The 16,870-nt window shown below is 37.5% G+C and overlaps 1 protein-coding gene across 1 annotated transcript in view; it reads left to right on the plus strand.

Annotated features, from left to right (window-relative positions):
- Positions 1–16,870, plus strand: part of LOC130238252 (cadherin-10) — a 136,409-nt gene that overhangs the window by 82,968 nt on the left and 36,571 nt on the right. The window contains exons 5-7 of the mRNA XM_056469196.1: positions 2,325–2,492; positions 5,431–5,618; positions 8,859–9,112. Coding sequence (XP_056325171.1) covers positions 2,325–2,492; positions 5,431–5,618; positions 8,859–9,112 — 610 coding nt within the window. The remainder of the gene's footprint in view (positions 1–2,324; positions 2,493–5,430; positions 5,619–8,858; positions 9,113–16,870) is intronic.

Consider the following 16,870-nt stretch of genomic DNA (forward strand, 5'->3'; position numbering starts at 1 on the left):
TCGTGGAACAGGTTAACCCCGTCACCTACAAACTACAATTACCCTCTCACTACCGTATTCACCCTACATTCCACGTATCACTCCTGAAACCCTATCACGATCCTGTTCTTCCCTCCACAGAGCCTGACCACGAAGAGGAACCCCCTCCTCCACTGCTCCTAGAAGAAGGAGCCGTCTACGCAGTGAAGGAGATCTTGCGTTCCCGACGTCGTGGTGGCCAGTTGGAGTACCTGGTGGACTGGGAAGGGTACGGCCCCGAAGAAAGGACATGGGTTCCCAGAGCTGATATTCTCGATCCTAGTCTCATGGTGGAGTTTCATGAGAGCCACCCTGAGTTCCCAGCGCCTAGAGGCAGAGGGAGACCACCACGGCGTCGGAGGTGTCGGCCCTCAGGAGCGGGCCCTGGGGAGGGGGGTACTGTCATGGATTGGTCAGGCTCTCACGACCCCCACTCACGAAGATCACCATCACCTGACTTCTAATGAGCACACAGCTGCATCACATTCACGAGCACCAGATAAAAGCACAGCACTCCAGTCGCTCATTGTCCGGGCTCGTCTCGACGAAAGCGGACAACTGAGCGACCACTCAGCGTAGTCATCCTCAGCTAAAACAAACGATTTACTTACCTGTTCTCTTTGTATTCCTCCTAGTCTTCCTGGTCCTCCCGAATCGTCCTGTCTTCCAGTCCTTCCAAGTCTGTGTCATCCTCTGTCAGCTGTATCTGGTGTGTGCTGTCCATCCTCGTGTATTCCTGTTACCCAGCCACGGAGGAAAAGACCCCAACATCATTCCTGATCCTCCTGGCTATCCTTCATGTGCTCCTTGTTGTCATTTAATAAACACCCTAACGTTTCCTTACCTCTGTCTCCTGTCCGCTTCATAACAATGGGTGGGTTTCCAATAGATTTAATATATTAAAATTTTGGGTTTCCACAAAAAAAATGCCTCGGAGAAACTGAAGGAAATGCAAAAAGTGTTGCAACTGTCCCAAATCTCCCCTACTATTTCAACCTGAAAAGGCAAAGGATGAAAAAAAAAAAAAAACTACATTTATAGGACCCTTGCAGTCAGTGTTGGGTAAGTTATTTAAAAAAAACAATAATAACTAAATACATCCTTAAAATTGTATTTAGATTACTTTTCTATTTGTCTGAGAAGTCATTCTAAATCTCAATGAATAGAAAATTAAATGTTTTTTACACAATTGTTGGACAAACCTAAACCTTTTTTAGATGAAAAAAGTTTGGGTTATTATGTGAAATATCTGAATAACAAAAACGTGTACAATTACTCTGCTACTCTGAACTTGTATAATATATTGTCATGATCTGATTTCAGAGTATCTGATTTCAGAGTATTTCTTCTTAAACAAATGTTCATCCGTCTTTATGAATGAAATAGTATTTATGATAAAATGTAACCTTCTCTTGTTGAAAAATAGAATTATTCTTAATAATACATTCATAAAACGGAAAAAAAAAAAACTTTAGCACTAATTCGCTGAATACATTTTACGGAACTGTTAAATTTATTCACTGGATTTAAGGCAAGTACATTATAATTAACTGTAATTAAATATAGATAGATAGATAGATAGATAGATAGATAGATAGATAGATAGATAGATAGATAGATAGATAGATAGATAGATAGATAGATAGATAGATAGATAGATAGATAGATAGATAGATAGATAGATAGATAGATAGATAGAAAGATATCATACTTTATTAGACATAAATAATGAATACAATAAATAAATAAATAAATAAATAAATAAATAAACTGTATAAAGAAAACAAGAAACATTACGCAATATTTTGTTTCTTCAAAATGGCATTTATTAATTGCTTCTAAGCTAGAATTTGACAAAGATAGTTCATTTTCTGGGCAGGTTATATTTAGATTTACTCATATACATGTTTCAGTAAAATTTTCTTTCATAATACATTCTATTTTATATGTGTATGTCATAGTGTAGCACTATTTTCTAACTGTTTTAGTAAGTTAAGTTTCATAAAATCTGTTTAGTTGAATATATCTTTTAGTTTAAGTCAAATTTAAGTGTTCTGGTTGAAATAAATAAATAAATCTGCTCTCATGTACTAATAACCTTATCACAACATAATTTGAAGATTGACATCCTACTCAATTAAAACTTGCACTTTAAATACCCTACGGCAGGGAATTCACTTCCTTGGTTATGTTTTTTTTTCCCCGTCTAGCCTTCTTTTCTAATGTGACATTAACATATAAATAATGAAGAGAGAGAAGCTCATTAGTGAGCACCTAACGAAACCTGTGTCCATCCGTCCTGACAGGCGTCATAAGGACGGCTCTGCCGAACATGATCCGGGAGAACCGGGAGCACTATCAGGTGGTGATTCAGGCTAAGGACATGGCCGGACAGATGGGGGGTCTTTCTGGGACCACGACAGTCAACATCACCCTTCTGGACGTCAACAATAGCCCTCCTCGATTCCCTCACAGTAAGAAAAAAACATACTCTCCTCTCACCATATGTTGACCTGAGGGACGACGCAACTAGAAGTGCACTACAGAGAAACAGGTGTCGCTTTGTGGAAAATTAAACGTGCGTTTCTCATCCAAAATCACAACTAACAGCTTAATTGTTGTATTAAGATGCACTATAGGAAAAATTATTTAATAATTAGTATATGATTAATATAATTATAAAATAGTTTATGATTTAAAGGGATAGTTCACCCAAAAAATGTATTCTGCCATCACCCTTTCCCTCCCAGTTTGACCTGTACTTTTTTTTTTTTTGTTTTCTGTTGAATTAAAAATAAGATACTATGAACAATGTTAGAAACTGCTAACTATTGGCAACCATAGTACAAAAAAACATATAAAGAAGTCAATGACCAGTTTCCAACATTTGTTTAAAACATCGTTTTTACAGTTTAGCAAATCAAAAAAACTCAAACTGGTTTCAAGAGTTCACATCTAGATATGCTTGGCATTAATAGGAAGTTTGGCATGCTGTCCTGGGAGAGAATCCTGAGCTTGGAGATATTTGAACCCAAGGGTCCCACCTGGTCAATAAGCATTTAAAGGGGATGTCTGAGATCAGGTAGGTCTCGAGAGCTTCCCTTAAAAAGGAAGGAAAAGGAGGAGATGGGGTGGAAGGGGGGAGATTCTTCCAAAACAAAGATAAGGCAGTAGGGTAAAATCAGTCTTTTGTTGTAAGCTTAGATCAATCTGATTGGATTATTACTGATTACAGATGAGAAACCAGCCATGCTCAATCATATCACATGCTCCTCTCGAAATGTTTGTGAAACTTCACTTAGAACATGTCAAGAGTGAGTAAATAATGACAAATTATTTATAGTTATGAATAGCTGCGTATTATATTTTTACTTATATCAATATTAAATTGCATTTATATTAATATAACATTTACTCAACCTCACTTTCTTTTGTTGTAATACTGGAAACTGGAGGCCATTGGAATTCATAAAAAACACTATATTGTGTTTAACAGAAGAATGAAACTCAAAAAGGGTGCCATGGTGGCTCAGTGGTTAGCACTGTCGCCTAACAGCAAGATAATCGCTGGTTTGAGTCCCGGCTGGGCCAATTGGCATTTCTGTTTGGAGTTTGCATGTTCTCCCCATGTTCGTGTGGGCTTCCTCCAGGTGCTCCAGTTTCCCCCATAACCCAGACATGCGGTATAGGTGAATTGGATAAACTAAATTGGTGTATGGGCATTTCCCAGTACTGGGTTGCGGCTGGAAGGGCATCCGCTGCGTAAAACATATGCTGTAATAGTTGGCGGTTCATTCCACTGTGGCGAGCCCTGATAAATAAGGAACTAAGCCCAATGAAAATGAAACGAGAGTAAATGGTGACGTAGTGAATGGTGTAAATGGTAGTAAATGTTGAATAGTAAATAGTAAATGGTGAACTATCCTTTTTATAAGCCTCATGTGGTCATGCAAACATGTAAATAAAGATGATTATTACAGGGTTTATTCGTGCATTTGTTTTTTTTTCGGTTTAGTCCTTTTATTAATCTGGGGTCTCCACAGCAGAATGAACCTCCAACTTATCCAGCATATGTTTTACGCAGCGGATGCCCTTCTAGCTGCAACCCATCACTGGGAAACATCCATACACACTCATTCACACACATACACAACGGACAACTTAGCTTACCCAATTAACCTATAACACATGTCTTTGGACTGTGGGGGAAACCAGAGCACCAGGAGGAAACCCACACCAACACAGGGTGAACATGCAAACTCCACACAGAAAGCCAGCAGTTGGGTTTGTCTATATTTGACCAAGGTTTTGGGTTGAAATAACCCAACGTTTTTCTTTAGAGAGTGTTTGGTACATAAACTTAAGAACTTGATTGATGTAAACCACTAAACACACTTGACAGCAAACTTTATCCAAAGCAACTTATAATGTATTCAAGCTACAATACCCTCCCAGGGAAGCAAATCCATGACCTTGGTGTTGTCGGCACAGTGATTTACCATTTAATTTAGCCATTAAATTAATTCTTTAAAAAAAAAAAAAGATGTATTAAGTAGCCACGATTCCACATACAAAATGCTTCAAGCCACAAGAGACTGTTTACAAATTGAGGCCTTAAAGGTACAACACCAAAAACAGTCCATGTTAGGTCACATAATACTAAATAATGACTCACTTTAGTGCGAAACATCTTGACTTTATTATTCTATGGGAGAAAAAATGCAGAGAACAAAAGGCTTAGAATAAGCCCAGCAGGTGTAAATCAAATGAGAGCAGTTTTGATTGCCAGTCAACTCTTAATAATTGATGTGGGCTAGATTAGCAGTGTTTATAAGGAGAATTGTGGCTGGACTTGGAAACAGACTTTGGCTCAATCAGCATATGAAATTAACCGTTCAGATGGCATGAGTTTCTCTGCAAGTCATATTTCATAAAAACACGTACATTGTGGTTCAGTCGGAAATGCTCGGGGGCCCATTTCTGCGACTGACCAGAATGAATCACAATGTGAACTCAAACAAAATCTCCAACGAAAGCGGCTTTTAGAGTGAGAGAGAGAGAAGGGGGGATAGAAAAAGAAAAAGACAGAAGGATGGGGAGAGAGAAAGAGAGCGCAGCAGGCGCTTCATTTGGGGTGATAATCCCTCTCTCTTTGCCACAGTCTCAAATCCAATACAAGAGCCACATCAGAAACAGTTTCTGCAAACTGGGTTTAAAAAGAACCTTCTCCAATGGCTCATCGGAGCTGAAATTCTATTAAAGAATAACCATTGAGAGGCAGCACCGCTGTTCCCTCGAGAGGAGGATAAACAAATAGACAAATGCACGCTGAAGCGCCTCGCCCGAGAACAAAGAGTTCATACAAACACCTCACTGTTTACTCAATTGATTTATTTTGTTCTTTTTCTCCAGGTAACTACCATGTCTCTACTCCAGAGTCCACCGAAATCGGATCATCGGTGGGTCGGATCAAAGCATATGACGCGGATGTGGGAGAGAACGCAGAGATGTGGTACTCCATTCTGGACGGGGATGGGCAAGATGTGTTCAATATCATCACGGACAGCACCAGCCAGGAAGGGGTGATAATGGTGAAGAAGGTCAGTAACAGTCACGAATTTTATAAAGTCTGTTTGAAAAATCATGTTTGATTATGTGTTGATTTGATGTGGATTCATGTCAATTCAGACCCCCTAGTTTTTCACAATTTTGTTTTGTGATTTTTTGCAATTAAAATGACTGATTTTGTGGTGGTAATTCCCAGAAGTTTGCGGACACTTTACAATTAAAAAACTATATATAAATATAAAAATTAGTTAAAGTTCTTTATTTTGGTCTCTTGTCAAGACAAGATAGAGATTAAGCCAAAGGTTGTATACTTCTTATTTTCAGTTTTCAGGACATGCGTTAGGGCTTTCCCTACGGTAATACATCTAAAACACAGATTGTAAATCTTATCAATGACATTCATTGGCAATCATTTATCGATTTGATGAACATCATAGGCTACCAGCCATTTATGTAAAGCACAAATAATGTCCTTCAATTCAGTCATGTGTAGCGGCCGTCATCCTTCAACCAATCTTCATCATTGTAAGCTGCTTTTCTGTCTATTCCACTACTCCGCTTGTTAGATGTTTGCAGTTTCTAATCTGTAATTAGATGTTCTACATTGGCCATATGTATTTTAAGTCTTTGGAAATGTGTGCATGTGATGTGTTTTTGTGCCCTAAAGAAGCCTTTTAAGAAATGCTTTTTTTTCCCCTTTTTATTACAAGTGTTGATGAAGTTCCCCTTTTTTACTGAATTGTTAATCTTCAATCAAAATTTGACCAGTTTCTTCCATGTTTGGAGTGGCAGTGTTTCTTTGTTGGTGTCAGTTTGATGGCTTCAACCACAATCTTAGCCACACCCCTCTTACTGATAGTCTGCAACAAGGGAATGATGCGCAAAAATAAAGCCCCACCCCCAACTCAATATTCAGCTTCTGAAGTACATCAACATACTGAAATAAAAGTCCCTGCAAATACTGACTTACGTGGACTTTAAATGTGTGGTATAGGACTGGCACTAGAGTGATCTAGGCGCAAAGTCTAAAGCGCATGGCGCAAGCACATAAAGGGCGTGTCCAAATCCACTTCTGCTATTTTAAGGAAGAAAAAATACACTCTGCACCACAGCGCATGGTCTAACAGGGTTGTGCATATTCTCTTAATGAGTTATGGGTTTGTTTTGAGCATAATGTGCATTAAACCAATCAGAGTCTCATCTCCCATTCCCTTTAAGAGTCAGTTGCATCGCGTAATGGTGCATTTGCTAATTACATGGCAGACTTTGTAAGTGGAAAAACTGAATGCTTCACTATGAGAAAACCGTTAAACAAATCATCTGCAGTAGTCCTCCTCCACCTGGCCTCTTTACTTTCTCTTTACTTTTACTCTTTACATTCGTGAATAAGGAAATGGACATCCATTAACTTACATATTTAATTTCATTTGTTAAGCTCAAAGATTTGTTTCAAAACTAAAATTCAACTTCTAAATTCAGTTCTAATTTCAAACAAATAAATGAACAATAATAACGAAGTGTGGTCAAAAAAACAAGCACACGTCCTATTCTTATGCCCCATATGGTCCAAAACCCGACAGCTGGACAAATCTAAACTTGTTTTTATCAAAACAAATATAAATATGCATATAATAAATTATGCTGCTAAAAATAATAATAGCATTATACAAAAGCAAATTGTAGGCAGTGGTTTTTATATTTATTTGAAAATAATAATTATTGTAATATTTTTATCCTTTTTTTATGTAAAGATGTTTGTGTATCACTGTACATATGCTCTTTGTGTATTAAGTAATGTGTAAGCGTTTGGACTTTAGACTAGTTATTAATTGGTCAATTGTGCAGTCTATTTCAGTTCCTCAAAATAGCAATGCTCCAACAATATGCCTTAACACACCTCTTTTCTAGACCGGCACACCCACAAAGTAGCACAAATGGATTTGCTATTTAAACAATGTGGCACAAAATGTGAAAATTAGGGTTGCACTAATCTGAAAATAGCAACAAATCATGCCAAACACGTATTGTGCCTTATTGCTTCAGATGTATGATACACCGGCACGACACATATACACCTGCAGACCAAAATTAAACACCTGGATAGGGTTTGTTTTCACCCGACACCCCTTCCTCTTATATGACACACATGTAGGTTGCCAGATTGTTGACCCCAACAAATCAGGAGCATGCCTTGATGATCTAATTTTACAATGTAAGCTGACCAGCTATTGTTTACGTTTGTAATATTTCAATTGAAAGATAATAACCACCTCATGGATTTTTATAACTCTGAATCTGCATCTAATTACGAAGACTGCTGCTGTCCTCCAAAAGTCGCTTTTTAGCTGCACCCGATTATCATAACTAAAATGAAATATGCTGTGTTTTCCAATAAGGCAACCCGGAGTTCTGAAATATAAATGGTTAAACTGGCAGTGGATGGAGCTACATAGACCAAAACAAAGACACATTACACATATTTTCAAAAGATGATAACTGATTTTAGCATTGTTTCTCAGATAATTTAGCATGTGCTTTTTAAATATCTGCAAACATATTATGATATTTTTGTAATTTAAAAGAGCAAAAAGCATACATATAGCACCTTTAATAATCACACTGTAAGTCTCAGCTTGGAAATAAAATCCACACCATGTGACGGTTTCCCCTCATTCTCATTCTTTTATATGCACGCGCCTATACGAAGCGCAGTGCTTAGAAAGTAATCCCCTAAATCGAAGCCTTCGTGTCCTATCAACTTTACAAAGGTGCTTAATTCTATTCACAGCCCAAAAAGTCCCTTTTTCCCTTTTGTGTGGCGCAGGGATCTATTTGCCTGCTGAAATCTGCCTATAGCTTATTTCCTCTCTCTCTGTCAGGTCAGGCTTTGACGAAGCTCAGGCAATTATGCAAATCTTATTGCTTAAACTAGAATGAAAGATAGCTACGGAAGACGGCCTGAATGGGCGAAAGGTAAAAGATCGCACCTTGAGTCTTTAATCGTTTCATAATTAAAAGGCTGCATTAAAGCACGATGCCCTGCCTTTATAATAAAAGGCATTCAACTCAAGAGAAAAGGCATGGCGATAAGCACCCTTCAATGAATGTATGCAAAAACCAGGAAAAAGTTTAGGGCGACATCACAAGAGCATGTCGTTAATCTGTGACCGAATAGACCTGAGTTGAAAAAAAAGATCCTGAAAGTAAGCCTCCCTTTATTCAGAGCGACCTAACATCTTATCTTTTCCTCTTGTAACCTTTCTCTCGTTCAGCAACTAGATTACGAGAGCAGAAGATTGTACTCACTGCGGGTGCAGGTGACCAACACCCATATAGATCGACGCTTTGAGCAACAGGGGCCTTTCAGCGACACGGCGATAGTCCGGATCACCGTCACGGATGTGGATGAACCTCCGGTCTTTAGTCGAGCGATGTACATTTTCGAGGTGGACGAAGACACCCCTGCTGGAAGCTCCATTGGGATAGTGTCAGCTCGGGACCCGGACACAATCAGCCACCTGGTCAAGTGAGTAGATATGTTGATTTGTTTTATGAACATCACCAACACTTAAGCATGAGAAGCTCAATTTAAATATGTTAAAGGCACAGTATGTCATTTTCACCACTAGAGGGTGTGTGTTCACAACAAACAAAGGTTCATTTTGATGATGCAGTGACTGAGAGTGGAATCATGGGAGTTGTGGTCTTTATTATTATTAATGCACATTACTGGTGTGCTTTATAGCTTGCATTGGCTCCCAGTTCAGTCCCGTATCATTTTTAAAACACTCACACTTGCATATAAAGCTCTACATCAGGGGTGTCCAAACTCGGTCCTGGAGGGCCGGTGTCCTGCAGATTTTAGCTCCAACTTGCCTCAACACACCTGCACGGATGTTTCTAGAAAGCCTAGTAAGTGCTTAATTAGCTAGCCCAGGTGTGTCTGATTGGGGTTGGAACTAAACTTTGCAGGACACCTGCCCTCCAGGACCGAGCTTGGACATGCCTGCTCTACATGGTACAGCTCCTGCCTATATCTGTGACATTGTCTCTCAGTACACACCTTCTCGTTACCTGCGGTCTGCTCATACTCTCACCCTTTAACAGCCACCCTGTAGATTAAAATCAATGGGGGAGAGAGCCTTCTCTGTTGCTGCACCTAGGTTATGGAATGTTTTCCTCTATTCTGTAACAAATGCTTCCACATTAGCAAGTTTTAAGAAGATGCTAAAAACGCATCTTTTTAAGACTGCTTTTTTAGATTCTTGATTATTCTGTCTATATTTTAGAATTTTTTAATGTATACTTGCATTTTATTGCATGTTTGAGTTCTCTGTTGTTGTAGCACTTTGGGTCTTAGAAAAGCGCATTATAAATAAAACGTATTATTGTTATTATTATTATTATTACTACATCATATGGGAATAGACAGACCCCCTAGTTTTTCACACTTTTTTGGTGATTTTTTGCGCTAAAAAATTGGTTTTGTGGTGGTAATTCCCACAAATTTGCAGACAATTTTGCAAAAATAAAAAAAAAGTAAATAATTAAAAATAAATAAATACATTTTATTTCGGCAAGTATAAAAGCAGTTTTGAATTTTTTAAAATCCATTTTAAGTTAAAAATTATTAGCCTCTTTAAGCTATATTTTTTTCGATAGTCTACAGAACAAACCATCATTATATAATAACTTGCCTAATTACCCTAACATGCCTAGTTAACCTAACTAACCAAGTTAAACATTTAAATTGCCCTTTAACCAGTTAAACTCTAGTGCTATTTTGGGATTTCCACCTGGATTTTGCCTACCCCAATTTAAAAGCTTCCCAAATCCACATGCAGAGGTTTAAATGCAAAAAATTGGTTTTATTTTAAAGAAAACCCTTTGAATTTTTAGAAAACACTATTGAAAGTGTTTAAAATAACTGTATATGTTGTCTGTGTTATAATAAACACCTAAAAAAGAGGTGCTTTTTGTTTTTTTTCTTAACCCAAATTTGAAAGTGTACCTTTTAGGTTATGTGTGGTCTAGCTTGCTGTAATTAATGTTGGTGGTTCCTGCACATGTCTGTAATCATAGGAAAAAAAGAAAAATGTCTCTACCATAATCTATGCAAAAGTTATTGTATTCCAACTGATGAGAGCTCAGGGACTGGTCATTGTTTTCATATTTCACTATTCTTTTGTTTGATCAAACATAATTCACTGTGTTTGGACCACGTCAGACATATAAACTTATGCACATCACCTCAAAAACAGAGGAGAAATGACCCTGAAGCGCACAGCATAAGGTAAGAGATGACAGCTGTCTGTGCTATCTGGGGCTGCTTATGGATCATAAATGTATTGTTTTCACTTCTGCTCCATGGAAGCACCGCGATTCATTCGACAACTGTTTGATATGAGAATATAATTCAGTAAAAAGAATGCTAGAACCGTATGAGCACAGGCAAGAGCTTTCATTTGAGCTATAACTTGTACATGTGTCATTTATGAACCGTATGAAAAATATGAAAAAGACCAATGTTCAATACCCAGCTCGGGAATCCAAAATACTGTGTATTTAAGTGTAAATAACTTTTGTACAGGAGAATAAAAACCAAAGTGATGCATATGTGCATAAAATAAAGATACTACAATTTCAAACGAAACCACAGGGGGTCTCGTGCAATGGTAGCCTTTTAAATCTTAAAGCGAAAGTCGATGACGATTTTAACTGGAACTGTATAGAAGTGTCTTCAAAAAATCTAGTAAAATATTATTTACTGTCATCATGGCAAAGATAAAATAATTCAGTTAAAAAAACTATTATGTTAAGAATTGTGTGGAAAAAAAGTCTTCGGTAGTCTACTATGTTAGGAGTGCAATCTGACATAATGACAATGACATAAATCATAAAAATAAAGCTTCTTTATTTTGGTCTCTTGTCAAGATAATCTAAAACAGATCTAAAATGGTAGGGATTAAGCCAAAATCCACAATCTTACATTCTCTGTCTCAGATTTCACTCCCCAGAGTATCTGACATCAAGTACCTCACTGAGGACATCCATTAGAATAAATCAAAAATCTAAATATCTGAAAAATAATGTTAAATAATTCTTTGAAACTGCCCCTTTTAGATCCAAATTGTACCATTTTGGTGACTGTTGATTTAAATTCAAATGAGACTGTGCACCAAGACCCCTTTTTAAAAAGGGGTGGAGCTATAAATGCTTATGTGTTTTCATAGCGGCAGATTCAAAATTATAATAGCAGATGGCTGCTTTTCACTCCGGGCTGTTTATGCAAATGAGGAAAACAATGGTCACAAATGGGCGGGGCTTTCGCCCTCTAATGAAATGTACAAAAGGAGAATGTCAATCAAATTGTTTCTGCATTTTTTAATGAAGTGTGATTATTACTATTACATTTTTACCATTAGAGGCTGGCTATATTCACACACTGTTGCCACACAACTGTGTTTAAACCCCTTATAAAAGTCTTTTTTTTTTGCATAATAAGTGTCCTTTAACAAGAGAGTTATGTTATGAGGTGTGTTTGTTAAAATTAAATTAGGTTGTGGTGCTTTTTTCTGATTACATTGGCCAACAAATAGAAAGATTCACTTTATCTCCTTTAGTTGTTACTGTATATTAAACACATTCACCTAAAATCATTACATTTTTATCCCACGATAATTCAACACAACAAACAGTGTAATAAATGTCCTGTTGAAGTGAAATCTACACTGTTAATAACTGTGTAAATGCATCCTGAGTCTGTAAAAAGGGTCCATTACCTCAATTTTCACCCATTAATGTTTCAGCAAAGATGATCGCAGTATGACTGACATCTAGTGATGAAAACAAAAACAAAACCCGATTATTTAAGGAATGATTTCATTATATATGGGTCAAAGATTAAAACGGGTTTTCATGCATCAAAGCAAGTTGTTGGCACATTAGAATGTGTCCTGTTTAATTGTTTTGTGTGTGTGTGTGTGTGTGTGTGTGTGTGTGCGTGTGTGTGTGCGTGTGTGTGTGCGTGTGTGTGTGTGTGTGTATGTGTGTGAGAAAGAGAGAGAGAGAGAGTTTTGAGAACAAAACAGTGGCTATCATGCATTTTTACCATGATTGAAGTGTAATAATAGCATAAATAAAAAATATATATATATATTGTGAGGCCTATTTAAAACAATAATGAATTGATGACAGGGTGGCATGGTGGCTACGTAGTTAACACTGTTGCCTCACAGCAAGGAGGTCGCTGGTTCAAGTCCTGGTTGGCCGAGCTGGCATTTCTGAGTGGAGTTTGCATGTTCTCCCCATGTTGGTGTGGGTTTCTTCCGGGTGCTCCGATTTCCCCTAAAGTCCAAAGACATGCGCTATAGGTGAGTTGGATGAACTAAATTGTTCATTGCACTATAGTGACCCTTGATAAATAAGGGACTAAGCCGAAGGAAAATGAATTAACGTATAGATTGATGACATATTAAAAGACTATTTAAAGGGATAGTTCACCTCCAAAAAACAATTACTTCATCATTTATTCTCCCTCATGTGGTTTTAAACATTTATGCCTTTCTTTCTTTTGTTTTAACTGAAGAATAATGATTCCTGGGACTTATAGACTTCCATAGTAAGAAAAAAAAAATACTTTGAAAATTAGTGCACTGTAAAAATGCTGGTTTCTACATGATTCATTTGTGTTGGGACAAGATGAATAAATTAAGGGTGGAAAAACACAAGGCTATCCAAACCATGCCTGGGCATATTTTGTGGTTCGTTTGACAAGTGTGAGTGCTCTGAATTGCATCCAAGCGCAGTTCTGTTGGCCAGCCCTGGCTTGGTTGGAAGAGGTGTGCTAAAGCACAGTTCGGTTGGGCTTTGGTGCGGTACGCTTGTGGTGTGAGTGCAAAGCGTGTCTGAGCCGAAACTGAAGACGTGATGTCACTTTTAAGTAACTATTACATATGGATTTATTAATGCATTCATTTTTCAATGAATGCAAATCGTCATCGTTTATTATAGATACAAACCCCTTGCTACACGTCAGCTGCACCTTCAGCAAACCCCCTAATACGTGCAGCATGAGAACTTTATGAACATTTATGAGCATCTAAATTTGTGTTCAGCAAAATCCCAAAACGGCAAAAAAAGAATCAAAACGATATAGCTAAACTAATGTGCTCACTGTGCTGAGCGATAACGATTCAATTCTGTTAAACTGAACAGTCACATCAATGAAGTAAGCATGCTCAGGTTCAGAAGGCAAAATGAAGTGTGAGTGCGAGCTGTCAGGGGAGAGGGAAGGGGGGGACAATTGCACTTCTGCACGGTTCAAGACAACTGTACTTAGTCTGAGTACACCCTGAGTTAACTTAGTTTAAGTGGATTGAACTTAAAACAATTAAGTTGTCCTAAAAACTGTAAACTTTACATAAATAGCTTGAACAAACATCAACTTTATTTTTTTGAGTGTGGGTCCCAGCAACCAGCATTTTACAAACATCTTATTTTGTGTTCAAAATAAGAAATAAACTCAAAAAAGTCTGGAACAAGTTATGGGTGAGTACCATAATTAATATGTTTTGGTGGTACTATCCCTTTAAGAATCACAGTTCAGGCCCAAATATTATTCATTCATTGATTTTCCTTCGGCTTAGTCCCTTTATTCATCTTGGTCGCCACAGTGGAATGAACCGCTAACTTATCCAGCATATGTTTTACCGCAGTGGATGCCCTTCCAGCTGCAACCCAATACTGGAAAACACCACTCTCACATTCTCACTCATACACTACAGCCAATTTAGTTCATCCAATTCACCTATAGTGCATGTCTTTGGACTGTAGGGGACACCGGACCACCCAGAGAAAACCCACATGAACACGTGGAGAATATGCAAACTCCACACAGAAATGCCAACTGACAAACTGTGAGGCGACAGTTTTAACCACTGAGCCACCATGCCACCCGGCCCAAATATTATTAGTTAGTATTTCAAAAACACTTATACATTCCCACAGTTTTCTGAACGTTGCTGTTTTTAGTACAATTACCTCTTTAATCTCAAAAGATTGCAGAAAAAAAATGTAACTCTGCATGATATGACCACTTTACTCTTTATTGTTGTGAAAGTGATGCTCGATTTCTGTTGCGCTCATTATATTACTTTCATTACCATCCAAAGGCTTATTTAGCTAATAAGGAGGCTTCTGTCAACAGATAATCTTAGCCATTGTAACAGGCAATTTAATGGTCCAGTAGAGATTTGAACAGAGGGACTTGGTAATTAAATGCTTTTCAATATGAAGCTAACAAACAAGTGGCTCCTTTTCACCTTAGACGAGGAAAAAAAACCTCACGTCCAACATCCAAAGGGAAAAAAAAAAAAAAAACGTCAAAATGGCACCTTGAAAAGTGCCTCCCAGAAGCATCTCAGAAACTAAAGTTCATTTTGAAGTACGTGAATCAAGCAGAAAGCGTCTTCGCCTTGCACATTTTGGGTGTTGATCAGATGTTTTGTGCTCGGTTAAATCCAATCCATCAACATGTTCCCAAGCGTGTGCGTGCATTTGTGTGTGTGTATGTGTGTGAAAGCGGGGGGAAAAGCAAATTATTCATGGGGCCTCAGTTGGTGATTTCCCTCCGGAAGTTTGGCAAGATGAATACAGGCGCTGTTTTATCTTCCCCTTCTCCCCCTCCTTCCTTTCAGAGTTTAGAAGTCACAAAGTTGATGTGAAAGAGTGTGTCTTGTCTTCTATCTGAGTTCGATATATATATATATGAGAGACAGATTTCTAAAAAAGCCTGTCCTTCTGGCTCGCTCAAGCACGTCACACTCAGTTGCATATTTAAATGTCAGCGGAATATGTAAGCTGACATTGATAAATGGGTTTAATAGGAAAGATTTCCTTTTCTTATTTCGTGAAAACAAAAGGCAGGGGATCAGCAGAGTGATTAGCATTCGGGCTCTTTCAAACGAGCCACTTCAAAATTCACAACACGCAATGTGCGGTTAAGGATAATTGATAGTTGCTAGTTGCTTCGGCTAGGAAGGTGCTCGTCACAGCTGGCTATTCAACGCATAACGCATAATTGATTACTTTAAATTTGAACACTTATTGGCTCTGCGGTGATACTTTCCATTGTGAGGAATGGCAGAGCTAGTGTCAGGTTTAAAATGCTAGTGTGCTGGTTTTGGTGTTTGACATGATATACAGTTAAAATCAGAATTATTAGCCCCCCTGTATATGTTTTCCCCAATTTCAGTTTAATTTCTTTTATATTTGCCATGATAACAGTGCATATTATTTTACTACATTTTTTTAAGATACTACTATTCAGCTTAAAGTGCAATTTAAAGGCCAAACTAGGTTAATTAGGTTAACTAGGCAAGTTTGGCTAATATGCACAGCAAGTGTTTCTTCTTCCCATACAGATAAATTCCGGTGAATGGGTTATTGCGACTTTTCTATTTATATGTTCTTTTTAAAGCATTGATGTTGTATAATAAACATAACCAGTTAAATAGACTTCAGCATTCATTTAGTTGTTGAAGCATAAACGGAGATGAAGAGCTGTTTACATGCACACGCCAATCAGGATCAGCAGGCTAGCGCAAAAGCTCCATTGAATATGGGGTAAAATAAATGTAAATATTTAAAGACATGACGTGGAAATTTTTTATTTAATGCAGTGCTTCTAGGACATTCTGAGACCCACTTTATATTGTATATCAATCCGGCAGTGAGGATTGCTGATTTAAAAAAAAAAAAAACAGACCTTAAACATGCCGATTTTGTAACAGCATACAGATCACCGGAAGCGTTTAACCAAGGTTACTGAAAAATTAAAAGTCCTTCTGCATACTTCTGCATATACCCTATTTGGCAAATAATTGTATAGTGATGGTTTGTTCTGTAGTCAATCAAAACAAAAACGCTTAACAGGGATAATTATATTGACCTTAAAATGTTTTATTAAAACTAAATAAAATAGCTTTTATTCTAGCCAAAAAAAGACTTTCTCCAGAAGTCTAGACAAAAATATTAGAGGAAACACTGTGAAAAATACCTTGCTCTGTTAAACATCATTTGGTCAATATTTGAATAAGAAGAAAAAAAAAAAAATTACAGGAGGGCTAATAATTTTGACTTCATCTGTGTAGTGCACAAAATCACAGTGGAATTAGTTGTAGATAAATCAATGTGATTCCCCACTGTGAATCAGATGAAAATATTCTAATGAGTAACACTAATGAAATACTTCATTAGAAGTCTCTTTAATTTAATTTTTGAT

This window comes from Danio aesculapii, chromosome 12 (genome assembly GCF_903798145.1).
Source record: "Danio aesculapii chromosome 12, fDanAes4.1, whole genome shotgun sequence".
Taxonomy (NCBI): domain Eukaryota; kingdom Metazoa; phylum Chordata; class Actinopteri; order Cypriniformes; family Danionidae; genus Danio; species Danio aesculapii.